Here is a 24,513-nt window from a genome sequence, read left to right as displayed (position 1 = left end):
GGAACCGGAAGCGAGGGGAAGGGTCCGGCCGAGCGGAAGTGCGCAGCGGCGGGAGGTTCGGTTGTTGCCGGGAGACCAGGCAGCCCCCTGCTCCCTCGCCAGGCCCCGCTGCGTCGGCGGCCCCTCCTGCAGGTCGGGACGAGAGACCCTGGGGCGAGAGGTGATGGTGGGGCGCGGCGGGGGGAGGGGCCGTGGTGCAGGGATGTTGGTGTGGGGGGAGGGGCTAGTGGAGGGGCTTGGGGAAGGGTGGGGAGGGAGAGTCTCTGGGGAGGTGGTGGGGGAGGGGCTCTGGTGAAGGATGAGGAGGGAAGGGCTGGAGGAGGGGCTCTGGGAAGGTGGTGTGGGGGGGCTAGTGAAGGGGTTCTGGGGAGGGAGGGGTTCTGGGAAGTGGTGAGGGAAGGGTCTCTGGGAAGGTGGGGGGAGGGGCTAGTGAAGGGGCTCTGGGGGAGAAAGGGGAGGGAGAGGCTCTGGGAAGGTGGTGGGGGAGGGGCTAGTGAAGGGGTTCTGGGGAAGGATGGGGAGGGAGGGGTTCTGGGAAGTGGTGAGGGAAGGGTCTCTGGGGAAGGTGGGGGGAGGGGCTAATGAAGGGGCTCTGGGAAGGTGATGGGGGAGGGGCTCTGGTGAAGGATGAGGAGGGAAGGGCTGGAGGAGGGGCTCTGGGAAGGTGGTGGGGGAAGGGCTAGTGAAGGGGCTCTGGGGGAGAAAGGGGAGGGAGAGGCTCTGGGAAGATGATGGGGGAGGGGCTAGTGAAGGGCCTATGTTGAAGGATCAGGGAGGGTTGTGAGGGAAGGGCTAGGGAAGCTGGTGCAGGAGCAGGGGGCTGAGTGAGGCTGCAGGAAAGAGAGCAGAGGCATGAGGGTACAGCTGGGTAGAACCTCACTAGGATGTGGCATGAAGAGAACTGTGCAGCCTGTGGCCACCATTCCCAGGCTGAGGTCTAAAGCCCTCCCTTATCCTGTGTCACACTGAGCCTGTGTATGCCTCAGGACAGCAGCCTGTAGAGAACCTCGCCCACTACTTGGACCCAGTCACGCTATTGACTGAGTTTTATGGGGCACATCCATTTTTTGTACTGTCCCCACAGGAAGTATCATTTCCCCACACCCTTAATTTCATTGCACGACGGTTGACTCCTGATTAGAATGACTGTACTGGAGGATTAAATAGGAGGCGGGTCATGAGAGGGCTTGGGAGTCTGATATTTCATGTGCAGTTGCAAACAGGGAGTGTTTCTATGCAGGAGTTTCAAGTTTGGCTGTAGCGAATGCCAACAAGAGGCAGAGGAAAGGAGAATTATTAGTAACGGAACTCTCTTTCCGGGGAATAAGGATAGTCTGCTAAAGTAAGTTACATTTTAGAAAGTAAAGATTTCTACTAATCAAGTCAAACATCTACTTGTTCCACCAAAGAGGTGGCTGTGTTGCAGTGGCTGGTGTTGTGATTCCACTGTGTATGTAATTAAAATTTGTAATGCAGGCTGGAATGATTCAGGATGGAAAGTGCTATAAGATAGATCTGTTTAATTTTTTAATAATCATTTTAAAATAGCTCCTTTCTACACAACTCTGATGCAAGCACACCTGGAATATTCCATTCAATTTTGAGCACCAAATTGTCAAAAAGATATTAACAAATTGGAGGGAATTCAGATAAGAAAAAAGTGGCTGGAGCAATTAATTTGTGTGGGAAGAATATAAGAACTAACTTGGCTATGTGACAGACATGAATCTTCATGTATCTAAACAGTGTAAACACCAAGGAGGGATAGAAATTACTTTCCTACACGCAGGTGGATGTACGTAGGAGGAATAGGATGAAATTAAGCAAGGGGGAATTTAAGCTGACTGTAAGGAAAAAGCTAGGGACAGTGAGATGTATGTGGCCATGGAAGACTCTCAAGGAACGGACAGAAACCTTGTCATCTGAGGAACTTTAAATTAGATCAGACAAAGCACTAGAGAATGTCCTGCATGGAGTACTCGTGCCATGGTCCTTGGGAGATGGACTCAGTGGGAGCAAAAAGAGCTTTTCCAGTTTTCATTTGCAACAGTGTGTTTTATTGTGAGTTTATCCCAATAAATAAATCTCCAAGAAATGATGAATTAGCCTCTGTAGAGTTTAATACTTGGAAGTCTGAGATATTAGTGCAAATTAATTTCCCCTGCAAACTCCCATGGACCCAGCTTTCATTGCTGAATAGTCTGGCGGAGTTCACATCACATACTTCAGGCTACCTGAATTACAGACAATAAGAATGTTTAATTCTAGCTTTACAGGAGAATGTTCACGGTCTGGGCTGGTTGAGCTCAGTTTCTGGGGTGTTGGGATCCAGGGCCCACCATGCTAACGATAATGAAGTAAAAGACAGGAGTCAAACTATTTACAGCCAAGGAAACTACACAATCTTGCCTATCCATAAGGTATTTGGAGAATGCCTCTTCTAAGCACTTTGCTGACATAACATCGACCATCCAAGCAAACGGGTTTTGAGACAGCGTGGTGCTGTGTAAAAGGGAGGCCTGCTGGAGCCACATGTTAGTCACTCGTCTCCCTGTATTCAAAGCCCATCGGTTGTTTCCAGTGAAAACGATCTTGGAACATCCCATCTGGTAGTCCAGCCTCTTCAGTTGTTTGTTACAATCAAACAAATGTATTGTGGTTTGGAGTGTGACCTCAGGTCAGGTATGTGCCAGCCACTTGCTAACGTTGCAGTCAGGTCATTACGCCATGTGCTTGGTGATTCTCCCTGCTTCTGGGAGACTCCCTCTGGCTGTTTTGGGGAGCACAACATTGAGCCACTTCTATTGTGCATAAGTCATCATCCATTGTAGCTGTAAAGGAACATTATCTGAGTTTGCCAGTAGGTGGCAGTAAAATACAAAATAATCTGCTTAACCCACCACTCCCCCTTGTGAATCAATGGGGAGCTCCCGTCAGAAGGGCTGCTTAGGGCACAGAGGGAGCCTGTGCGTCAAAGGGCCTCTTGGGGGTTGTGCCATAAGTGGTTCAAACACTGAGCCTTGGCAGTGAGGCGGGAGTGGACTCCTCCCCTCCCCAGGTACAGCTGGGTGGTCACTTCTCACCTAGTGAGACACTAATGGCCCAGGAGGTTCGGCCCAGGTGCCTGGTCCCTCAGCCCCATTTGCTGATCAATCTGTGTCTCCTTCGCTTTGCAGAGGAGAAGCGGAGCATGGTGCAGATTGTGATTTCCAGGTGAGTTTGGCACGACTTCTTCCTGTGTTAGTGTTAGGAAGTGATGAGTTATCAGTTTCTGAGCTAGCTTGTGTCCCACTGGGGTCTGAACATGCTTCAGCAAGGCCCTAGGGCAGCATCTAAACCTGGGTATTGCACAGAAACCAGAAAGCTGGTGGACCTGGCTTGCCACATTTTTTTGTAATGGAGCATCTGTCTGGACATCCCCCTCCTGGCCCTTCGACCCTTAGGACGTTGTAACCCCTAGCCCTTTGCTTTCAGTGATGGGGCTGATGGCCTGGCAGAGTGGGTGCTGATGGAGTTGCAGGGAGAGATTGAGGCTCGCTACAGCACCGGACTGGCTGGAAACCTCTTGGGAGACCTGCATTATACCAGAGAGGTGAGGGAGCTTTCCTTACCTTCCTTACAGGCTTGGAAGAGCAGCTGTAGCGAGTCCTCTGCCAAGTCAGCTCCCATGAAGGCTGCACCTGGTTCTGAGGTCCATCTTCTTGTGGAAGGGGTAAGGAGGCTGTAGTGAAAGGAAGGGAGCCTGGTCCCTGCAGGGCTCTGACCCTGTGCCTGTTATCTCTTCTTTCCCAAGGGGGTCCCTGTGTTCATCGTGGGCCATCACATTCTTTATGGGAAGGTAGTGCACCTGGAGAAGCCCTTCGCCGTCCTCACCAAACGTGGTGCCAGTGAGCACGGCTGTGACCGCAGCCCCACAGGGGCAGCTGCCCACTACCTGGTGACTGCTCTGATCAAGACCAAGCTCCTCTTCAAAACCCGCCCCAAGCCCATCATCACCAACGTGCCCAAGAAAGTATGAAAGAGCTTCGGCCCCATACCAGAGAGCGACCTGCCCCCTGGACACGAGCCCAGCTTCTGTCCCGAGGGCAGGGGGCTGGTCCCATGGGGGCAAACTCAGCTCCCTTCCCTAGAGCATCCGGACTCCTGGGCACAAGCCCAGCTACCATCCCGAGAGGGGTTGAACTCCAAAACATGAACCAGGATCTCCTGCCAAGTCCTGGTGGCCTCTTGGGTACAACTCCAGCTCCCATGCCAGGTGGGGCCATGTGCTTGGGCCAGAACTGTGCTCCTAGCACAAGGGGGACCCGAGCTCAAGACACAAGTCAAGCTCCCTTCCCCAGGACAGGTGGCCTCTTGGGCATTAGCCCGACTCCCATCCCAAGGGGCACTGGAGCCCTGGGCCCAAATCCAGCTATCTTCCCAAGGGCAGGTGGCCTCCTGGGTGCTAGCCCAGCTCCCACCTTGCTGGGAACTGGAGCCGTGGGCCAAAGCCCAGTTCCCCTACCAAGGGCAGGTGCGCTCCTGGGCCCAAGCCCAGTTCACACCCCAAGGACAGGTGGCCTCCTTGGCACTAGTCCAACTTCCACCCCCAGGGGCATGGGTGCTGTGGGCCAGAACCCAGCTACTCTTCCAAGAGCAGGTGGGCTCCTGGGCCCGAGCCCCGCTCCCATCCCTAAAGCAGGTGGCCTCCTAGGCACTAGTCCGGCTCCCATCTCAAGGGGCACTGGAGCCCTGGGCCCCAGACCAGGTCCCGTTCCTAGGGCAGGTGGCCTCCTGGGCCCCAGCCCAGCTCCCATCTCAAGGGGCACTGGAGCCCTGGGCCTCAGACCAGGTCCCGTCCCGACAGCGACCGGAGCCCTGGGCCCCAGACCAGGTCCCGTTCCTAGGGCAGGTGGCCTCCTGGGCCCCAGCCCAGCTCCCATCTCTAAAGCAGGTGGCCTCCTAGGCACTAGTCCGGCTCCCATCTCAAGGGGCACTGGAGCCCTGGGCCCCAGACCAGGTCCCGTCCCGACAGCGACCGGCACCCTGGGCCCCAGACCAGGTCCCGTCCCGACGGCGACCGGCGCCCTGGGCCCCAGACCAGGTCCCGTCCCGACGGCGACCGGCGCCCTGGGCTCCAGACCAGGTCCCGTCCCGACGGCGACCGGCGCCCTGGGCTCCAGACCAGGTCCTGTTCCTAGGGCAGGTGGCCTCCTGGGCCCTAGTCCAGCTCCCATCCCAAGGGGCACTGGAGCCCTGGGCCCAGGCCCAGCTCTAATCCCCAAGCCAGGTGGTCTTCTGGGTCCAAATCCAGCTCCCATCTTAGTGGGAACTGGAGCCCTGGGCCCAAGCCCAGCCCCCATCGTGAGGGCAGGTGGCCTCCTAGGCCCAAGCCCGGCTCCCATGCCGAGGGGGACTGGAGCCCTGGACCTGGGCCCGGGCCCAGCTCCCATGCCGAGGGGGACTGGCCTCTTCACCACTAGACCAGCTGACACTCTATCTATGAATCCGTTCCCCTTTCCCAGGGAAGGAGGACCCTCAAGTGCAACCCCAGCTACCATTGCAGGGATTGGCTCACCCTTGTGCATGAACCTGGCTCCCAGCACAAGGGCTGGTGGCCTCCCAGGTGTGAGCCCAGCTCCAGTTCCAAGAACAACTGGCTCCCTGGGCATGAACACTGCTCCCATCACACAGGGGCCTGCCATGCTGGACACTAGACCTACCGGTCCCCTGGGTCAATCTCCCTTCCCTGGGGCAGCTGGTCCCCAGAGTGTGAACCGGACTCCCTTCCCCAGGGTGGGTGAGCCCCAGAGCATGAACCCAGTCCCCTTCTCCAAAGCAGCTGGCCCCCTGGGGCCAAACCCAACTCCCTCCTCCAGGCCAACTCCCTTCCCCACGCCTGCTGGCCCCATGGCTGTGAACCCAGCTATCCTCTTTCCTAATGGGACATTGTCATCTCCCATTAACAACACAGCCAGGCTGCGGTGGTGCTGATTCTCTCCTGACCCCCTACCCTGGAGAGAAGAGCAAGAGTGCAGCCATATGCCTGCCACCTGCCTTGCCAATGAACCAAGACCTAGCACAGTCTCAGCTTTTCCTAGAGCCATGCTAGGTTCTGGACTCCAGCAGCCCCTCGTTCTCCTAGATGTGGTGGAGCCCTGTGTTTGGGTGACGCACTCCTCAGGGAATGCAGCTCTCAGGCCCAGTGACTCCAGCACTACCACCTTGCCTGCACAGCAGGGAATCCAGGAGGCCTCATCTGTCTGGCAGTAGTGCTCGGAACTGGAACAGTGAGCCACGGGAGCTGTTCTGAAGCAGGCCCCTGGGTGTAACCCCGACCACGCAGCTGCTGCTGGAGACAGCAGGTGGCATCACCTTTCCTGCTCAGCTAGGAGCCAACTGACCTTTTGTTCTGGTTTTGTGTTCCTTCTTCCTGCCCCTTGAATAAAAGTGACAGGAGGGTCAGTGGGCCTGCACTGTCTCCTGTGTCATCTCAGCGCCACAGGAACAGCGACCCTGCCTCAGCCAGGAGGGACAGGGCCATGCTGAACACTGAACCCTCATTACTGCAGCATGGAGCAGCTGCTATTCAGCTACTGGAGTAAACACTTGGGAATTCTGCCCCCCTTGGGCCCCTGCAGGGCAAGGCTGGGGCGGAAGTGGCCCTGCCTGGGTGGCAGGAGCGTAGACTGAGGTGGCCCTGCTGCTCATGAACATGGCCCTGGGGGAGGCACTCCGTTACCAAGCCAGGCTCCTGGCAGAGCTGCTCTGGCCATGGGTGGGGACTCAGTTCTAGGGCCAAGAAGGCAGCTGCCCCCCCAAGATACTTCCCCAGCCTTCTTGTGTGCAAATCTCTTTATTATGACAAATCCATTGTGATATAAAAACAGACCTTTTAAAAAAATGAAAAAATGCAGGTAAAAAATAAATAGATTTACAAACCATGGTAGCAATAAGTGTAAATATCAAAGCGCTACAAAAGTCTCCTAAAAACCTTGTATTAAATGGAGTAAGTCACCTGGTGTAAGGTTTCTTCCCTGAAAAGAGGGCCTGGGGAGACCGCTGTGGTGCAGCCAGACCAGACACAAGGAACGTGGGGACACTGTTGGACTGGACAGGGGTGGAAGCTGCTCTCCCAGGCCCAGGAGGGAGCACATACCTGTGGTCTAGATCCAAAGGCAGGTCCCTGCTCAGGCCTCCACGTATGCCATTGGAGGCCAGGCTCCCGCCCCCTAGCACTGGGGGAGGGGAGGGGAGGGGGGAGCTGCAGGGAGGCACCTGTTCCAGAAGCCCACAGAGTACATCCCCCAGGGGCCCTCCCTGACAAGAGAGCACAGAAGTCTGGGAGCAGAGCTGAATGGACCCACTCCAAGAGCAAAGTAGCCAGGATTAGCTCAGTGCAGGGTGCAAAGCAAGCAGTGTTCTGCTGATTACAGCACTAGGAGCATCCCCTTTCCTGAAGGAACTGCCCACGCCTGTGCTCTGATTCAAACAAGCTGCCTGGCCCAGGTGCTGGAATCCCAGCCCTCAGCATTTGCCTGGCCAGGAGCAGCCTGGTGCCATGGCAGGTTAGTCCCTGCTGGTGCCCTGTTAGGTGCTCTTGTTAACAGGCCCAGGCACAAGGAGCCATACAGCCAAAAAGCTCCTGCTGCAGCAACTTGCAGGCTGGATGCGCTGCCCGCAGCTGGAGTGACCACTCTGCTCTGGCACACCAACCCGTAACATGGGGTGGGCCCACAGCTCTCAGTTCAGACTCCTGTCCCTCTTGTATGTGAGGGTGGTGGGTACTGGAACCGCTGCCCTGCAGAGTAGGGGAACCCCCAGCCTACTAAACCTGGCCCAAGAGCAGCACAGGGACTTAAGCCAACATGCAAAAATATTCCATGGGGCTGGGGCCCCTGCAAGGGCAGTTGGCCCCCAGCTTAGTGCCCAGCACAGCACCTTGCATTACTCAGCAGAGGCTGGTGTCCCCTTAACTCATGGCAGAGGTGCTGTGCTAGAGGAGTGGGGCAGCACCCAGCTCATGGGGACACAGCGTGAAATACGGTTTTTGGCTACAACCACGCTTGCAGGCCCTGGAAGGGTTCACAAGCCCCTTGAGCACTCCTCAGGCACAGCAGAGGGCAGGCAAAGAAGCTGCTGGCAGCCATTCTTGGGCAGGCTCCCGCTGATTGGCCTCTCACTGCCCTTCCATTCTTTGGCAAAGGAGCCAGAATTAGTTGCTGCTCTCCCATGGGGCAAGCCTCAGACCCTCCCAACACCCATCAGGTGCCAGGGAGTGGCAGCTGGAGGGGGCTTAAAGGGCTTTTGTGGTGTTTCTTCAGCAGAAGGGGCCTCCCAAACCCCTTCTGCACAGGCTGGGTGGCTGTTCCAAAAGGTTGAAGTGCTGCTGTCCTGCCTCAGCCACCCCTGGCATCGCTCGGTTCCTGCATGAGGCGCCTCAGCCAGCAGAACAGGGGCGAGCGCTTTACTTGCAGTATTCCCGCTCTGGCTAGGCTCACTCCATGCATCCCTTACCATCCCTTTGCCTCTCTCCACACTGCTCCGAGCCCCCTCGCTGTACTGGGCACAGATGCCCTTACACAGAGCCGTGCTTTGCTGCTTTGTCTGGCATGTTATCCTCACACAGGGATACTAGAGCTCCAGCCAGGGCTGGCACCAGAGAGGACATGGCAGACACTAGTGTGGGGCAGGGATTCTGACTGAGGCCATTGGTGGAGTCTAGCTTAGCAGTGGGGCCCACAGCGAAGATACCAAAGGGTGCTAACCCCTGGACTAGACAGCACATAACTGCCCTGGGAGAGCACCCATCTGCCAAGGGACCCACATGCCCCCCCTTTCACAGCCGGGGAAGAGACTTGCCCGAGTTTGCCTGCATCAGTGGCAGAGCCAGGAATAGTACCCAGGGTCCTGCCTCCCAGCGTCCTGCCTCCCAGGGCACAGGCCATGCTGCCTGCTTGTGCGCAGTTAAGGCAGGGCAGGACTGCACTGAGCAGCCATAAAGACAGTGTTCCCTCACCGTGATGAGAGGGAATCTGGCACTCCTGTGTGGTGTGGACAGGACATTTGGACCCAACACAACCAGGAGCCCTGACCTGAGAAGCAGGAAGGAGGGGAAGTACTGGGAGGCTAAGTAATAAGCACTTTCTAACTTCATCTTGATGCTGCCCCCTCTCCGTTCCTATCGCCAGCCCTGACACCCAGCCTTGGCCTCCCTCCATTGCAAAGGTTCTTCCCCCTTGTGCAGTGGGCCATGGGGACAGGCAAGGGAGGAGGAAAGCTCAGAACCATGTAACCTTAATGCAGCCACTCACCTTTCTGCCTTCCCCCCTCAGCTGCTGGCACAGTCTGGCCCATGGGTCGCTTGTAAGCACTGGGTAATGCTGAACGGGGGTCAGAGGCAGCCATCCCGAGAGAGGCTCCAGGTGACCCTGCCATGGGCTTTGGCACCGTAGGGCACTCGAGCTGTATGCGGTACCATGGCCCCAGCAGCAGGCTGGGTTGGGTTATTGCTCTTGCTGCTGGTCTGGCAGTTGTGGGGATGTTCCTCTGAGCACAGCAAAGACTAAAGCTGGAGCCGTACTGAACACAGCCTTTGAGGAGCAGACAAGCCAGGCCATGGGCTGGGCAGAGCGTGCACCACTGCCCCCTTACAGTGACCCCAGGGCGCAGCCCCACTGTGTGGTATGAGATGGAAAAGCTGCCTGGGGGTCTGTGGCAAAGCGGGCAGAGGGGACAGAGGAGCAGCAGCTCATACCACCATCAGCACCGTGGGCATACGCTGCCCTCATGCCCAGGGCTTTGGATCAGAAGGAGCCATGGAAAAGCCCTGGAGGCAGCTGGGCCACACAGACATGCAGCAGATCCTTGCGGGAGGCCAGGAGCATTCGAGTTTTCAAGTGGCTCAAGGAAAAGGACGTGGTACCTGACTGAGGAAGCCACTTCAGAACAGCAAAGAATGGTCCAGTTCAGGCAGCCCAACTGCTGCCATCTGGGCCCTCACAGAGGAGGATCCTTCCCCCTGCCTTGGAAACTCTCATGTTGTCGAGTTGGAGACATCCCTTCACCGCATCAGGGAAAGGACTGCAGTGTCCTTAGCAAAGCACCATAGCATTAGGAGCCCACCCCGCCCCAGCACAAAGCCACAGGGAACCCTCCCTAGTTCACAGCATTAAATCCACAGGCAGCCAGTCCTGTGTGCGGAGCGGGGGAGATTTCTGCCTATTTAAATAAACTGAATATTTATGGACAATTTTCCTGCTGGGGAGAATGCAAGACTGACAGGGAATCCAGTGTCTGGACGCTAAAGCACAACAGAGAGGAAGCTCACGGCCTGCCAAGCACAGCTCTGCCTGCAGAGACCTTGGGGCACTTCTTCCCGGGAGGAGGGGAGCCGTCACCATATCTGCCTCGGACCTCGTGAGCCCTGACTCCTGTAGGCCAGTCCCCACTGCCAGAGTTTATGGACCAGCACCAAAGAGGCATGGGGCCTGGCCAAACTCAGCTCGGAGCAGGCCCTGGCTCTGACTAAGCAGTGCCCCTCTCAGCCTCTTTCGCAGGCCCCAGGCAGGAATCAAGTCCTCAGGCTCCAGGGGCACACATTGCGGCCAACTTACTGTGTCACCTACCATGCGGCCAGTGTAGCCAGACAGCTCCTGCTCTACAGGGCAGGACAAAGAGTTTGCAAACTTGGATTCTTTTGACGTATGAATTCATTTCCATGAGCACTCCCATCCCTACTGGAGGGCAGGGGGCGCAGAGCACCCTCACTGGCTCCTGGGGCTCAGGCCTCCCGTGGAGCATTATTGCTCAGGTTGGCGTCTGCAGGCAATGCCTACTGTCCTGCCTCCGGCCCAGGGCATCTCCCACACCAATGGAGCTCAGTGCAGCTCCCACAGCAGGATTTTGGGCCCTGGTGGGTGGCAGACAGGAATCTTCACAGGAGCCATCGTCACCGCACCTGCGGGCAGATGTGCGTGGCCCAGGCTACCTGGAGCGTTCTCTGCTGGGCAACAAGCAGCCTCTCCTCGGGCGGCATTCAGACTCACTAGCCCAGGAACTCGCTCCTTGGACAGCAATTTAAAAGCCCACAAATAAAACCCCGTCTCCTCCCCACCCTGACCCGCAGCTGCCCCCAAACAGTGCATGGCGGTAGCACTAATCCTTTCCCATTGCACTTTCCCCACTACATCCAGAGCCCCCCCACCTGTCACACCTCGGCAAAAGCCAGGCTACTCTGCTCCTGCCGCTTCCCACAGCGCCGGGCAATGATGGCCATGTAGAGCATGAGGAGGCCCATCCAGTAGCAGCCGTATAAGATAGCGCCAGAGATGAGGAAGGCCAGGTCCGTCTCACTGAAGAGGTCCTGGCAATACGCCGTGTAGGCCAGGCCTCCCAGCAGGACAGCAACCCACACAGAAACTGGGATGAGGCCAATGAAGTTGACCACAATGGTTTTGCGGCCGGAGGTGCCCCAACCTGACTTGTTGATGGTGGCGATGGCGAACATTTTGGCTGGCAGGAGGCTGGACATGTAGAGCAGGGAGTAGAGGGACATAAAGATCATCTCCGCATTGCCCCGGAGGAAGCAGGCGTAGGTGGCCTTGATGATCCCCACCAGCTGCACAGTCAGGAGGAAGAGAAGGATATTCCAGATGCGGCCACGGTAGAACAGCTGGATGACCGTGGCAATGAGGAAGAAGGGGAAGAAGCCAGTCACCACAGACTCGTAGGTCATCCACAGGTGGTGCTTGTGGAACCACAAGGCGTTGTAGAGCCACTCCCTGAAGTAGGACTTGCTCCAGCGAGTCTGCTGGTTGAGCCAGCGGAGGTATTTGGTGGGAGTCTCGGTCAGGCACTTGGAACGGGCGGTGTACTTAGTCCTATACCCAAGGCTCAAGACACGGTTGGTGAGGTGTCTGTCGTCCCCAAAGCTGCACTTGCTGCCAAGGAACTTCTGATTGTACCAGTCCTCCAGGAACTGCTGCAGAAGGGTGTTACGGTACATGCCCAGGGGGCCACTGATGCACTGGACACAGCCAAAGTAGGACTGGCAGGCCCGCTCCACGTTGAAGGCCATCCAGTACCGCACGCTGCTCAGGAAGGAGATCCACGAGTCGTACTTGTTGAGGATCTGGGAAGGCAACACACATAAGGAGACACCATTAGTACCTAGCCCTGCAGGGCCTCCCTCCCCAGCCGAGGTAAGGAGAGCAGCATCGCACTGCGGCCCAACTGCTCCCATCCAGCAGCACCCTCACCACAGGGCTTGCCATTGCAGGGGAGCCCTGCTGCGAGAGGGCGGCTGAGAGGCCCTTGCCTTCAGAGCGACAGCAGTAGCCAGCTTTTCCTGTGCACGCAGCCAGGCCTGCAGGGCAGAGACCAGTGCACAGACAGGCACTGTGGCCGTTCTAAGGAGAAATTCAGGGAGCCGGTTCCCTGACTTTCACTAGGCGCCTGCCAGCCTCCCACCAGTGAGGGAGGAGCCCCACAGCAGGCAGCAGTATGATGAGGGCCGAGGGACATTGTCCCTCCCCTCCCCACTGGTTGCGCCTACAGTGTGACGACAGAGCCTGCACTGCCATGCAGAGCTGCTGCCCCAGGTGTGCTTCACGATCACTGCCAAAGCATGTGGCACCAGGCTTAGCACAGCATGCAGGCTGGCTCTGAGCCGCAGTGAAAGCCTTCCTTCCTGGGCTGGTCCAGGATGTTCCCTCTACCCTAGGATTTTAGAAAGCCTCTTGCCTTGGCATCCCCAGGCCTGGATATGGCACTAACCCCTCCCTCCCAGCACTAGCACAGGGACTTGTTCCACACCCACTCAGCAGCAGCACAGCCAGGCTCACTTTGAACCTGGGACCGAAGCCCAGAGGAGCCAAGCGATCCCCCCACCCTACCCCTCGGGTGGCCCTGCATTCCCTGGGCTCGGCTGGCTCTGGAATTTCAGGGCAGTCTCATTCGACTCATGTGCCATTGGCTACAACCCTTGGGTTCGAACCTGAACATCTCCACCAACTGCGCCCACCCGTGGATCCTCCTCTAAAATGCGCAGCATCTCCACCGTGCAGGCTGGATCCAGGACCGTGTCCGAGTCACACACCTACCGAGCAGAGAGAGAATGTCACGGTCTGCTCGGCCTAAGCCTCCTGCCCCCTTCCACACATGCCACAGGAGCCCAGCCTCCAACCCTGCATCCACCAAAGCCCGAGTCGCTTAGAACTAGACAAAGCACCGCAGAGCAAGCCCAGGGGAGAGGCCCATCCTGCCACAGACATGTTGGGGCCTACAGGGCAGCTCCAGGAGTCCGTTCTGAGAGGCTGCATGGGGTGTACACAGCCGCAGATGGACACAAGCAGGAGAGCAGCATGGTACTGCCCAAATCACTTTTCCTTCTTGCTCTGGGCTCACAGAACCATGCAGAGCACAGGGGCCCTAATTCTGAGCCCCAGGCAGGGCTGTGCCAGCCACTGAGGGGGGCTGGAGGGAAAAGAGACATGTCTCTGTGCTAGGAAGTTGGCAGGGAAGAGGAGTTTGCCGTTAGGGGGCAGGGGTGCACTACGGGGCAGAGGTGAAGGGTCTCACTAAGGAGTTGTGGGGGGAAGATGTCATGAGGTAGTTCTGCTTCCAGGAGCTGAAGTGGCAGTGCCAGAGGAGCAGTAGGGAGACCTGGCACGGTCCAGGCAAAGGCATTTGCTGCAGGGTTAGTGTCTCACAGGGCCCACAGAGCAAGTGGCCATTGCTGGGGCATGCATCGCCGAGCAGGGAACTGCTCGGTGCCTGCTGGGGAATAGCAGTTCCTGCTTGTGGCAGTGCACAGGAATGCCATGCACTTGGCAAAGCTGCTGGCCTGGCAAGGGGAGTACCAAGACGGCCTTTCTCCTCTCGGGGCAAAGCACCCTCCAGCCATTCCGACTAACATATGGGTCCCAGAACAACGAGCATCTTGGAGCCTGCCAAGACCTCCAAACACCTGTGCAGGGCTTCCTCAATGTACCGACGTCATTTTCTCATGCCCAACACCTTGGGGAGAGCCACCTGCACCCTCCCGAATCCTCAGCAGTACCTCTCCTCAGCTGCAGCAGCGTCTGACCTGCAAGGGACGCCCCCCCCCACAGAGGGGGTTGCAGCAGAGTCAGGCCCTCTCTGTACAGCACAGGGGGGTCAGAGCAGGGATCCCACGCTCAGTGCTGGGCAATTCAATGCCAGAAAGAGAGTGAGAAACTGAAGGGAGGTCAGAGAAGAGCCAGGAGAGGGATTGGTCCGGTCTCACCTAGCTGGGTGTCTGGCGAGCCTGGGCACATGCCAGCCAGGGGGATTCACTCATATGGAGATCAGGGAATGCCTCCTAATGGGGGCTGTGGAATCATCTCCCACGGGAAGGGCCTGCTGTCCCAGCCACTGAACACTGGGCTGCACAAAGACCTGGAGGGAGGGTCTAGGCTAGATGGGCTTTTCCACCTAGGATTCCGTGGCAGGCAGGAAGCCATCCTGAGGTCCACTCCCCTGTGCCACCCAGGTTACAGTCCTGCCCCCCCTCCAGCCCTGCCCATCCTGCTGTCTCCACCATTGTAGATGGCCTGCACATCCATGGCACTACAGAACTGGTGCATGAACACTGGCTCTCCAATGCACCTGGCCCTTTGCAAGTGCCTCACTGCCAGGAAAGAGGAGCAGCGATCCCAGGAGCCACAGCCCTCCCTGGGGACGATGGCCCTGCACTCCCCAAGTCCCATTCCTGGAGAGGATGTTGCAAAGCAGGAGTGGGAGGGACCCAATCTGCCTATCTGGCCACTGCCCACTCAGGGCAGGCTGGCCAAGCAAGATCCTCTGTGCGCCAGTTGCTCTGGACTTTCTCAACCCAGTGAGAAGAGAGGGCTGCACTCCCCTGTGCTTGGCTAGCCCAAGGGTTTGCAGAGAGAGCTCCAGCACCCTCCGTCCCCAAAGAACCAATTTCTGCCTTTCTGCATGCAGGGCTCCAAGCGTCTCCTGCCCCTGTGAAGACAGACCCAGGATGTGCCCTCACTTTCCTGAGCTGGACTCTGCTGAGGCCTGGGGATGCACTCTGAAGCTGGCTGTCAGTTTAATGGATTAGCCCTAGCCCCCGGTTGAATGCTATTCCCTCGGGGGGTTGGAGGAAGGGAGAAGTTGTTACCTGGGAAATGGTGGGGGCATCTCACCTCCTTTCCTTCCCTTAGCTTCTCCCTAACCCTGGCCTAAGGAGCTTGTATATCGCGCAGAGGCAGGTTTCACAGGCTCACACCTCATGGCTGCTTCTGGGACTCCAATAGGAAGCAGAAGGGGTGGGAAAATTCAAATCCTGTTCTTGGGAGAGCTCCAGACCAGATCTGCAACCCCAGAGCATCCAAACTCCTGGGCATGTGTCTATTGGACTAAGCCTTTTGAGCCAGGGTTACCCCTCCAATGGCTCACTTTAACTACCCTGAGTAATTGAGTTCTCGCTGGGCGGGGGGATCCCTGGAGGTTTTGTACAGAACAGAGCTGGAGAGAGTCCCGCTCAGGAACACACGACCCCCAGCGGGCAATAACTGTAAGCTGAAGGAGCCCTATGGAGCAGAGCCCCAGGCTCCCTGCAGACAGCGCCAAGCAGAGGTAGAACGGGCAGTAGGCAGGACAGGACTGAGAGCTGGCAGGGGCTGCACAAAGGAAAGGGACAGGATTGAGAACAATGACTGCTACTGCTGCATCCCCCCCCATGCCCTGAGCAGCCTGGCTGATGCACTGCTGCATACACAGCCACAGAGGGTCTCAGCCAGCCCAGCCTCGCTGCTCTTGCACTGCCCGGTAGAGGATCTCAAACACTTTGAGCACGAATGAATCCCACAAGAAGGCTGGGCCTGGGCTGGATCCAGAGAAGGTAGGTACGGAGCCATGCCCGTGCCCTGCAATGAGTCAGCTGGGAGTGCAGCGTCCCAACTCTCAGCCTTCGCCACTAACCCTTCCTTGCTCCAGCTCTCCAGTCTCCCTGAGCCAGCCAATCCCCGATGCATCGGCTGGGACAGATCTCGTCCTAGCCTTGCGTTCCCTCTCACCCAGGCAAGGTACTGCAAAGGCTGTGCTGCCCCTGTCCCGAGGCAGCAGATTCCCCCACCCCAGCCCCTCTCACCTGCCCCTCCTTCCAAGAGATATGAAACAGCTCCCCACTGGTTAGCGTGAGAGCTGCGTAGAAAGCCCGGCCAGCACAGCATGGTCACTGCTCCTGGCGCCATGCCCTCCAAGGTGGGAGTGTCACCGTTCTCCCGTGCCGTTCCACCCTCCAGCCGCCCCAGGAGCTGGCCACCCACCTGGATGTAGTCCACGGAGTCCCCGAGTGCTCGGAAGGCTGTATACATCACCTCGCGCTTCCCGCCCCACTTCTGCAAGATGCAGGAGTAGGTGCTGTTCCGCACCAGCTGCTGGATGTGCCCCATGCTCTCCTGGAGGCTGCTGTCTGTCTCCCCCTCGCCCCTCTCATGGAAGTTGCTCTTCCAGACGTAGCAGCCTGTTTTCTCGGAGCCCAGGATCTCATTGAAGATCTCCAGCATGTAGCTGTCATCCTGGCCATTGCCATCCACCACCATCACCACCTGGAGGTCAGGGAAGGAGATGCGCTTCACTGAGTGCAGGCATTTCTTCAGGTAGTCGGGATCCTCCTGGTAGGCAGCGATGCAGAGTGCCACGGAGCGCTGCAACTTCAAGGGCCGCCCCTCAAGCCGCATGTGCCGGTGCTCCAGGAAGGCAAAGAGGCTCTGGGTGAAGAGGTGCAGGCCCAGGATGGCACCATACAGGCCGAAGGAGAGGTAGTGCTTCTCGGTGTGGATGAACTGGTAGCCAGTGATGTAGGCTGCAAGGATACCTCCCAGCACCACCAAGGCGAAGAGGCTGGTACCAAAAACACGAAGGGCCGTGGTAAAACTCGCTGGCATCTGTCCAAAGAGAAGGGACCAGAGGCTATGTTAGGGGTGCAACACAAAGCCCACAGGGCAGGCTGAGGTCAGGACAGCAATGCCACAGAAGCAATGGTGCTGCCCACGGGGGCCCCAAGCAACCCTTCCTCCAGTCACCCAGCTGGTGGAGCAGGAGGCCTTCGTTCTGGCAGCATGCCAAATGGCAGGGGTCACTTGGGTACTGAAGGCAGGACCAGGGAAGGGTGCTACAGAAGGAGAGGAGGTCCCATTCCCGGCCAGCTCCAGCTAGGATGAAGCAACAGTCCAGAGCCCTGGGCCAGCCTGAAGTGCATTGGAGACTTTGTACGCCCCTTCAGGCCAATGGGGATTGCTGAGTCAGACCCCCACTGCCCTCCAGGTTGCAGAGAAGGGCCTGCCATTGCTCAATACCTTGCTTAGCTGGCAAGCCCTTTGCGGCAGCCTCTGTCTGCACTCTGGAAAGCACCATGCACAGGGCTGTCGCCACACCCAGGGCTGCACTGTTCAAACACTCAGGACACGCACTCACTTTCCCAGTAGTGAAGGGGCTGGGGTCAGTTCTAGCAGCTGCCAGAAGTGCTGGCTAACCACCTCTGCAGGGATCCCACCCCCGTGAGATTGCCTAGTGGGTTATGTGGGAGTCACCTTCCCAGAGACCTTCAGCTCTGAGCCACCCAGGAGCAGTTCACAGCCAGCCACTCACACAACCAAACACCAGGTGCTACTGCATCTGCGGCTGTTTCTCCTGCATCACAACCCATGCTGCAGGTGACCTGTCAAGGGGAGAGAGACGTTGGCTAGTCTCCCTAGAGTTTCTGTATGTGAATCCCAGCCAGTCTCAGGTCTCCTCAAAACTAGTGCTAGAAATCCAAGCATCCTTTTCCCAGAAGTGGCCAAAGACTTGTCACAAAGTCAGGCTCTGACTGGATACTGGCTCTGTATACAGGAACCAAGCTGGCCCACAGCGTTTCAAATGCAGGAGGAAAGGTTTATTTCCCCGCCTCCCCCGCCACATATTGGCCTCATGCACAGAGTTGTGTCTGTTACCCCAGCCAGATACCCGCTTATTGTGCGCTGTTGCTGGCCATTCAAAAGCAGGCCCTTGGAACAGCTCCTCTCTGCAGGGTGTAAAATCCTGTCACCCAGCAGCCAGAACCCGCCCCCCCCCCCCACACACACACAATTTGAACACAGGCTTCAGGTTCTGGACCCTCAGGGCCAAACACTTCAGAGAGCTGAGCATGTGACTGCTTGATGGTGCATGACACGGGGACTGTGCAAGTGTGCAAAAGTGCATAGGCAGCCATTTGTACAAGCGATTGCAGCAACTGCTCACCCAAAGTCAGACACTCCTCAGACCTGCAGCAAAGAGGAAGAGGTCTGTCCCGCACCATCCCTAGTGAGGAGGGGCTGGGCTATCAGTCCCTTTCCTGATCTAATGCAGCTCCCCTGCTCCATCCGTGCCCCCTACAACGGGGAAGAGTTGCCTTCCCCAGCCAGCCAGATTACGTTCTGTTCCTCCGGGATGGGCCCAGCCAAGGGAGCAGGTGGAGCCAGAGAGCCCCACTCTGCTCTCTGTCCTTCAGGCACAGCCTCCTTACACTCAGCAGTAGCGCACTGGCTCGTGAGACCAGCTACAGCCTCCTCAGCCACAAGGCTGCTGGCCACAACAGAGGCCTGGAAGAGGGAGGTTCCCAGGTCTCTATCAGGGACACAGAGACCTCCTGTCACCCAGTGGTGGTTGGGGGCAGGATGCAGGGTCTCAGTCTCACCTGGAGGATTTGTTTCCTCTGCCCCTTTCTGAGCACTACAAAGCCAGCGTGATGGAGGGATTTGGCCCCATATCCTGGGGCCACAGCCCTGCTTGCATTTGGCTTTGCACTTGCACTGGCCATCCCCAGCTACCAAGCTATGTCAGAGGGATGAGGAAGCTCAGCAGCCAGAGACACTCCTTTGGGCCCCCAAGCTACAGGAAACCAGAGCCCCCAAAAGCTTGGACAGGGGGCTGCAGACGGTGGTGTCGCCCCAGGGAGCCAATCACCGGTGGGAAAGCACAGAGCCATGTTTCCCCAAGGGGAAGAGCTGGAGACTTGGCCAACAGCCTTTCATTCCTAGTTACACAGGTGAGCAAGGCTGTCTGATAACAGAGGGTGTATGAGGTGGGGAGCCAGAGGGGTTGCTGCAGAGCTGCCAACAGCCATGCAGGCTATGGTACCTGGAGCTTTTCCAGCTGATATCCAGGCTCCTCCCCAGCAGCCTGCACACCCAGACTGCTGGGTGCCAGACCCTGCCGGAGCAGAGCTGGGCTTTGCTGAAGGACAACGAAGGGCATGAAGGATGCCTTCGTCCCACTCCCAGCTGACCCTACAGCAGGACAGACTGTATGCCATCTGCATTCACTTGTACCCATGGCACTGACAGACCAGACAGGTGCTCACTGCCCTTACAGAGGTCCTTGGTGTTGGGGGTGTGTGTGTGTGTGTGGGATAAATACAGGGAGTCCCTGTCTGCTTGACAATCCCACTCCTAAGAGGAGTCTCTGCCCCTGGGAAGGGGCCAGTCAGCACCTGGCCTGCATGGGCTTACAGGAGAGGAATCACTGACCCTCCCACCCAGCTCCAAGCCCTCTCCTGCCAATAGCACTTCACAGCTGTCCCAGCACCCTGGGTCAGGCCAATCCCTGTGTGCGTGGGGTAGGGACCCACTAGCGCTGGGGGCCTGTTTCTGCCCCAGGTGCGAGGTGCCAGAAGGCATAGGCTAACCTGCTGGGTGGAGCAGGCAGGTTCCAGCCGAGAAGGCTCTCAGATAGTCCCTCCCACTGGCCCACAACCCAATCTGCCCTCGGCTCCCCCCACTCAAGCCAGGCAGGTTCTGTCTTGGTGCCCCTACTTGCTCTCCCATGGGCAACAGGCCCTGGCTGGGCAGGCATTCTCTCCTCTTGGTTCCAGGGAAGAGGCTGCTAGGTGCAGCCAGCTCCATGGCTTTACAGGTCCCTGCAGCACATTGGCTTGTGCTTTCTCCAGCCTGGCTGGTGGTGTCCTTGAGACGCAGGGAACATGCAGGATGCAAGGCGGCCAGGTCGGGGCTCTCTGTTCCTCCACCTACCTGTCACCCTTGTCTGCGGGCCACGTGCCAGGCAAGGAGGAGGCTCGAGGCAGAAGCTGGGCGACACAAACCACCAGCCTCTGCGTACCAGGGCCTGAAACCCAGGTAAGGGAGGCTGGATGGCCCCTGTGAGCATCAGCCCAGCACTAGCTGGCATGGCCCCAGTGCACTCCAGGGAGCGCTGGAGGGCCCGGCCCTTTGCCCCCAGGGCTGCACGGATCTGGGCAGGGCTGATTGACGGGGCGAGCAGGCTCAGCTCGGTTCTCTTGGCGGGGAGCGCACCAGGGAGAGCCCTGAGGAGGGTTTCAGGGATGTGCAGCGCCCTGCGAGGCAGGCCCCGGCTCTCACCCTAGTCCCCTCCCCAGGGGAGCTCTGCAAAGCCGGGCCGAGAGGCTGCCCCGGCTGGCCCAGATACCGGAGAGAGGAGACGGGCTGGGGCCGGCAGGACCCCGGAGCAGCCTGCGGGACTGGAGGGGGCCCAGGCGCCTCTCACCCTGCAGTGCGGCAGCTCGGGCCGCAGCTCCAGAGCCCCCGGGCGGCTCCGCCAGCCCGGGGCGGGGGGCAGGAACTGGCGATCCCCGCCCCGCTCACCGTGCCGCCGGCTCGCCGCTTCCCGCGCAGCTCTGAGCCCGGCCGACCCCCTCGAGCCGCCTTTAAAGGAGGCGGCTGAGCCGGCACCCCCGCCGCCCCCGGGGGCTCCGCCTGCCCGGCCGGGAGAGGTCCCCGAAGCCGGACGGGGGAGCCCCTCTCGCGCGCCCCCGGCACCGCTGGGCCTGCAGGGTCCAGCCGAACCTGCGGCCCGGGGAGCCCCGGCTCCGACCAGGAACCGCCGGCGGAGCCCAACAGGCTCGTCCCGTCCCGTCCCGTCCCAGCCCCAGGTCAGCCAGGCAGGGCTTGTGCCCGGGCCGGGTTCTGCCCCGGGCCCCAGCAAGTCACTGATTCCCTCTGCCTCAGTACCCCCCTGGCCCGGCGCTGGCCGGAGGCTCCCCGCCTGCAGCGCCAGGGAAGGGCTCGCACGGCTGCAGGATGAAGCTGCAGTTTCCCGGCCAGCCGAGGGGGTACCTGAGCGCCCGGCCAGAGGCCCCTCGGAGCTGGGCCGTTCAGGTCTGGAGCCAGAGTGAGGGCTGAGGAGGGGGCGGCGCCCAGGCCAGCAGGAGGGAGCTGGGGAGGGGAGGAACACGGTTACCTCCACGCCGGAGTGAGATCTGGAGCTGCCTGCAGTTCTGTGTCTCGTAGCCACATGCAAGCTCTGCTCCGGAGCAGCCCCGAAGGTTACAGATCGCAGCTGGCTTGGGCCAAGCGCTCCTGGTTCCTGGGCCCGAGCAGGGTAGCGGAGGCAGCCGGGGTGCCTGAGCTGTTCATCCTCTGAGCACAGCACCCAGACTAGAAAGGGGCTTTCACTTCCCACGCGAGTGAAGTGCAGGGAGCCAGGTTCTTGGCACGCAGCCTCCGCTCCTGGAGGCACAAAGTGAACCGCCTCAGAGCCAGGTGTGTGAAGGGAAGTTACAGAGATAAGCGAGCACCGGGCCCTGCACGGCTTCCAGCTCTTGGATTAGCGTCGCCTTTTCATGAGCCTCCCAAACTCTGACCCTTGGGGCTGAAATTCTCCAGAGCTGGACTCGGCGGGCCCAGTCTGTCGAGAACTGGCAGCAGAACCAGTTCAGCCTTTTGGGGTAGGAGAGGGGAACGAGCCCCCTTTGGTGCCAGTGCTTTACCACCACCCCAGCACTCTTTGGGGCCTCTCCAGAGGTGTGGGGGGAGAGTGCAGGTGTCCATGGGGGTGCCTGTGAAATCAAGGATTTGCACCTGTCAAAGTCCAGTGCATTCGTAGTAGCAGAATTCAAGGACAAACACATTAGGCAGGAGTTGGTGCAACAGGGCGTGTCAGAGTTATAACTGGAGCAGATGTAGGCCCTGGCTACAGGACCAGCCAGCCAGGGTTTTAAGGACAGATTATGCTGGGAGATGACACTTTCTGACCTCTGCTGCTAAACCAGAGCAGGGCTTTGGGGGACCTGGCCAGCTGGGAGAATAAAATCACTAAAAAAGCCACCTACCTCTATGACAGAAAAGAACCCTGCAAAGGCCTGTGTGCTCCGCCGAGGGTGCTGGGCATCTTCCCTAGGGAGGGGTAGGAGCCTCTCTCCTGCTCCCTGCTGGAATTTCATTAGGTTTGACCAGAACCTTGGGCAGACTGAGGCTCCACACACTGCTCCCGCCCCCAGTATGGTGCAGAAGTGGAGGGGGAATGGATCCTTCTCCTCTGACCAGGCAGTTGGAGCCTCCTGAATGCAAGAGCTGGAGGTGCAGGTGGACGGAGACAGGTCTCACTTTGTACCAAGCAGCGGACTGGAAGCCCCAGCGAGGGCAGTTTAACTGACCCATTTGATTGTCCCATTTTACATGAGTCTGTAGCAGGACTGGCACAGCAGGTGGTTTCCTCTGGCTGAAGTCCCCCAAGGATTAGTCAAAATCCACACTGGAAAGTCCCTGCTCTGGCTGCCAGCGCAGCACCTGGAGCAAACTGCTCTGTGGGGTTTTGACTTCACTGCCATCACGGGAAGGGAGGATAAGTCTCCTGCCTGGAACGTTGGTGTGGAGGGATCCCCTGCCTGGAACCTTGGTGTGGAGGGGTACAGCTTGTTCAGAAGGACAAACTGGGGAAAGGGGGGGCTGCATTACATGCCAAGAACATATACCCTGTTTTGAGGTTCGGGTGAGAGGCAGAGCAGGTGACAGGCTCTAGGTGAAGAAATAGGGATGATGTCAGTAGGGACCCAATTAGTAAGAGGAGGTGGGTGAGGCATTTCTAGAACTAACAGGAATATCCCAAACACAAGAACTAGTAGTTGGGGCACTTGCCCTGCCCAGACATCTGCTGGAAATGTAATACAGCAAAACACAAACTGCCCAATAAGTTCTTGGAATGTCCTGGGGTTAACGACTGGTTTCAGAAGGGCAGGATGTAACCAGGGGGACCGTCATTTTAGACTTGACAGTGGTAGCGAATTTGAAGGTTGAAGGCAATTTGGGTGAAAGTGACCATGAAATGACAGATGTCACTTGTCTAAGGAAGGTGTGAGAGCAGAATAAGGACAATGGATTACAAAAACGCGCACTTTAACCAACTCAGAGAACTGGTAGGTCCCATGGGAAGAAAATCAAAAGGAAAAGGAATTCCAGAGAGCTGGCAGTTTCTCAGAGACGGTATTACAGGTGCAACAACAAACTATCCCGCTGCAAAGGAAAGGCAGGAAGACTAGTCAGAGGCCAGTCTGGCTGCATCAGGAGCTCTTGAATGACCTGAAAACCAAAAAGGGATCTACAGGAAGTGGAAACATGGACAAATAGCTAAGGAGGAGCACAAAAAAACCCCCAACAGCACAAGCATGTAGGGAGAACGTTACCCCTAGCAAGGGGCATAAAAGGCAAGGAGAGCTAATAAGGGATGACATAAAGAAGGCTGAGGTGTTTATTGCCTATTTTGCTTCAGTCTTCCCTAAAGAGGTGAATTGTGACCAGATACTTAACACAATTAATATTAATAACAAGGGGGAAGGAACACAAGCTAACATAGAAAGAACAGGATAAAGACTATTTAGATAAGTTAGATGTATTGAAATCAGCAGAGCCTGATGAAATTCATCCTAGGTATTGAAGGAACTAGCTGAAGAAACCCTGGCGCTGTTAGCAATTATTTTTGAGAACTCACGGAGGACAGGAGAGGTCCCAGAGGGCTGGAGAAGGGCAAACACAGAACCTGTCTTTAAAAGGGGGAACAAAGAGGACCCGGAGAATTATAGACCAGTCAGCCTAACTTCAATGCCTGGAACAATGCTGGGACAAATGATGAATCAAACACTTGGTAAATATTAGGGCTGTCAATTAATCACAATTAACTCACATGATTAAAAAAATTAATTGTGATTAATCTCACTGCTAAACAATAGAAACCAATTGAAATGTATTAAATATTTTTGGATTTTTTTCTACATTTTCAGATATACTGATTTCTATTCCAACACAGAATACAAAGTGTGCAGCGCTCACTTTATATTACTTGTATTGCGAATATTTGCACTGTAAAAATGAAAAACAAAAGAAACAGTATTTTTCAATTCCCCTCAGACAAGTACTGTAGTGCAATCTCTTTGTGTGAAAGTGCAACTTACAAATAGATTTGTTTTGTTACATAATTGCACTCCATAAAAAAAACAATGTACAACTTTAGAGCCTACAAGTCCTACTTCTTGTTCAGCCAAACGCCAAGAGAAACAAGTTTGTTTACATTTATGGCAGAAGCTGCCCACTTCTTATTTACAATGTCACCTGACTGCTGTTTTTAATGTCACCTGTAAGTGAGAACAGGCGTTCTCATGGCACTTTTGTCACTGGCGTTGCAAGATATTTAAATGCCCGTGTGACGAACTGGGACTGTTCTTAATGTTTGCTCTGAACACTGTGTTGGTGCCTCAGTGTCCCCGAGGCAGTTCTTAAGTATCTAGGT

At 57.3% G+C, this 24,513-nt stretch overlaps 2 protein-coding genes across 4 annotated transcripts in view; one reads left to right on the top strand and one right to left on the bottom strand.

Annotated features, from left to right (window-relative positions):
• The first annotated feature begins 6 nt into the window (after positions 1-6).
• On the top strand, positions 7-6,921 carry LOC116819551 (chromosome transmission fidelity protein 8 homolog). 3 transcript variants are annotated; one of them, XM_032771387.2, is made up of 5 exons: positions 7-160; positions 1,241-1,342; positions 3,177-3,213; positions 3,475-3,592; positions 3,794-6,921. In XM_032771387.2, exons 3-5 carry the CDS (start codon positions 3,191-3,193, stop codon positions 4,016-4,018), a joined length of 366 nt encoding a protein of 121 aa, XP_032627278.1. In that variant the 5' UTR covers positions 7-160; positions 1,241-1,342; positions 3,177-3,190; the 3' UTR covers positions 4,019-6,921. The 3 variants fall into 3 exon arrangements, with proteins under 3 accessions (XP_032627278.1, XP_074929795.1, XP_032627279.1); XM_075073694.1 differs by lacking the exon at positions 3,177-3,213; XM_032771388.2 differs by lacking the exon at positions 1,241-1,342 and having other exon boundaries at positions 76-160.
• Positions 6,922-10,593: 3,672 nt separating this feature from the next.
• Positions 10,594-24,513, bottom strand: part of HAS3 (hyaluronan synthase 3) — a 24,082-nt gene continuing 10,162 nt past the window's right edge. Inside the window, exons 2-4 of the mRNA XM_032771385.2 lie at positions 16,281-16,901; positions 12,977-13,078; positions 10,594-12,112 (exon numbers count right to left, since the gene is read on the bottom strand). Coding sequence (XP_032627276.1) covers positions 11,189-12,112; positions 12,977-13,078; positions 16,281-16,901 — 1,647 coding nt within the window. The 3' untranslated portion in view covers positions 10,594-11,188. The remainder of the gene's footprint in view (positions 12,113-12,976; positions 13,079-16,280; positions 16,902-24,513) is intronic.

This window comes from Chelonoidis abingdonii, chromosome 19 (genome assembly GCF_003597395.2).
Source record: "Chelonoidis abingdonii isolate Lonesome George chromosome 19, CheloAbing_2.0, whole genome shotgun sequence".
Taxonomy (NCBI): domain Eukaryota; kingdom Metazoa; phylum Chordata; order Testudines; family Testudinidae; genus Chelonoidis; species Chelonoidis abingdonii.
Note: the sequence above shows the minus strand (reverse complement) of the source record. Positions and strands in the feature narration are given on the sequence as shown.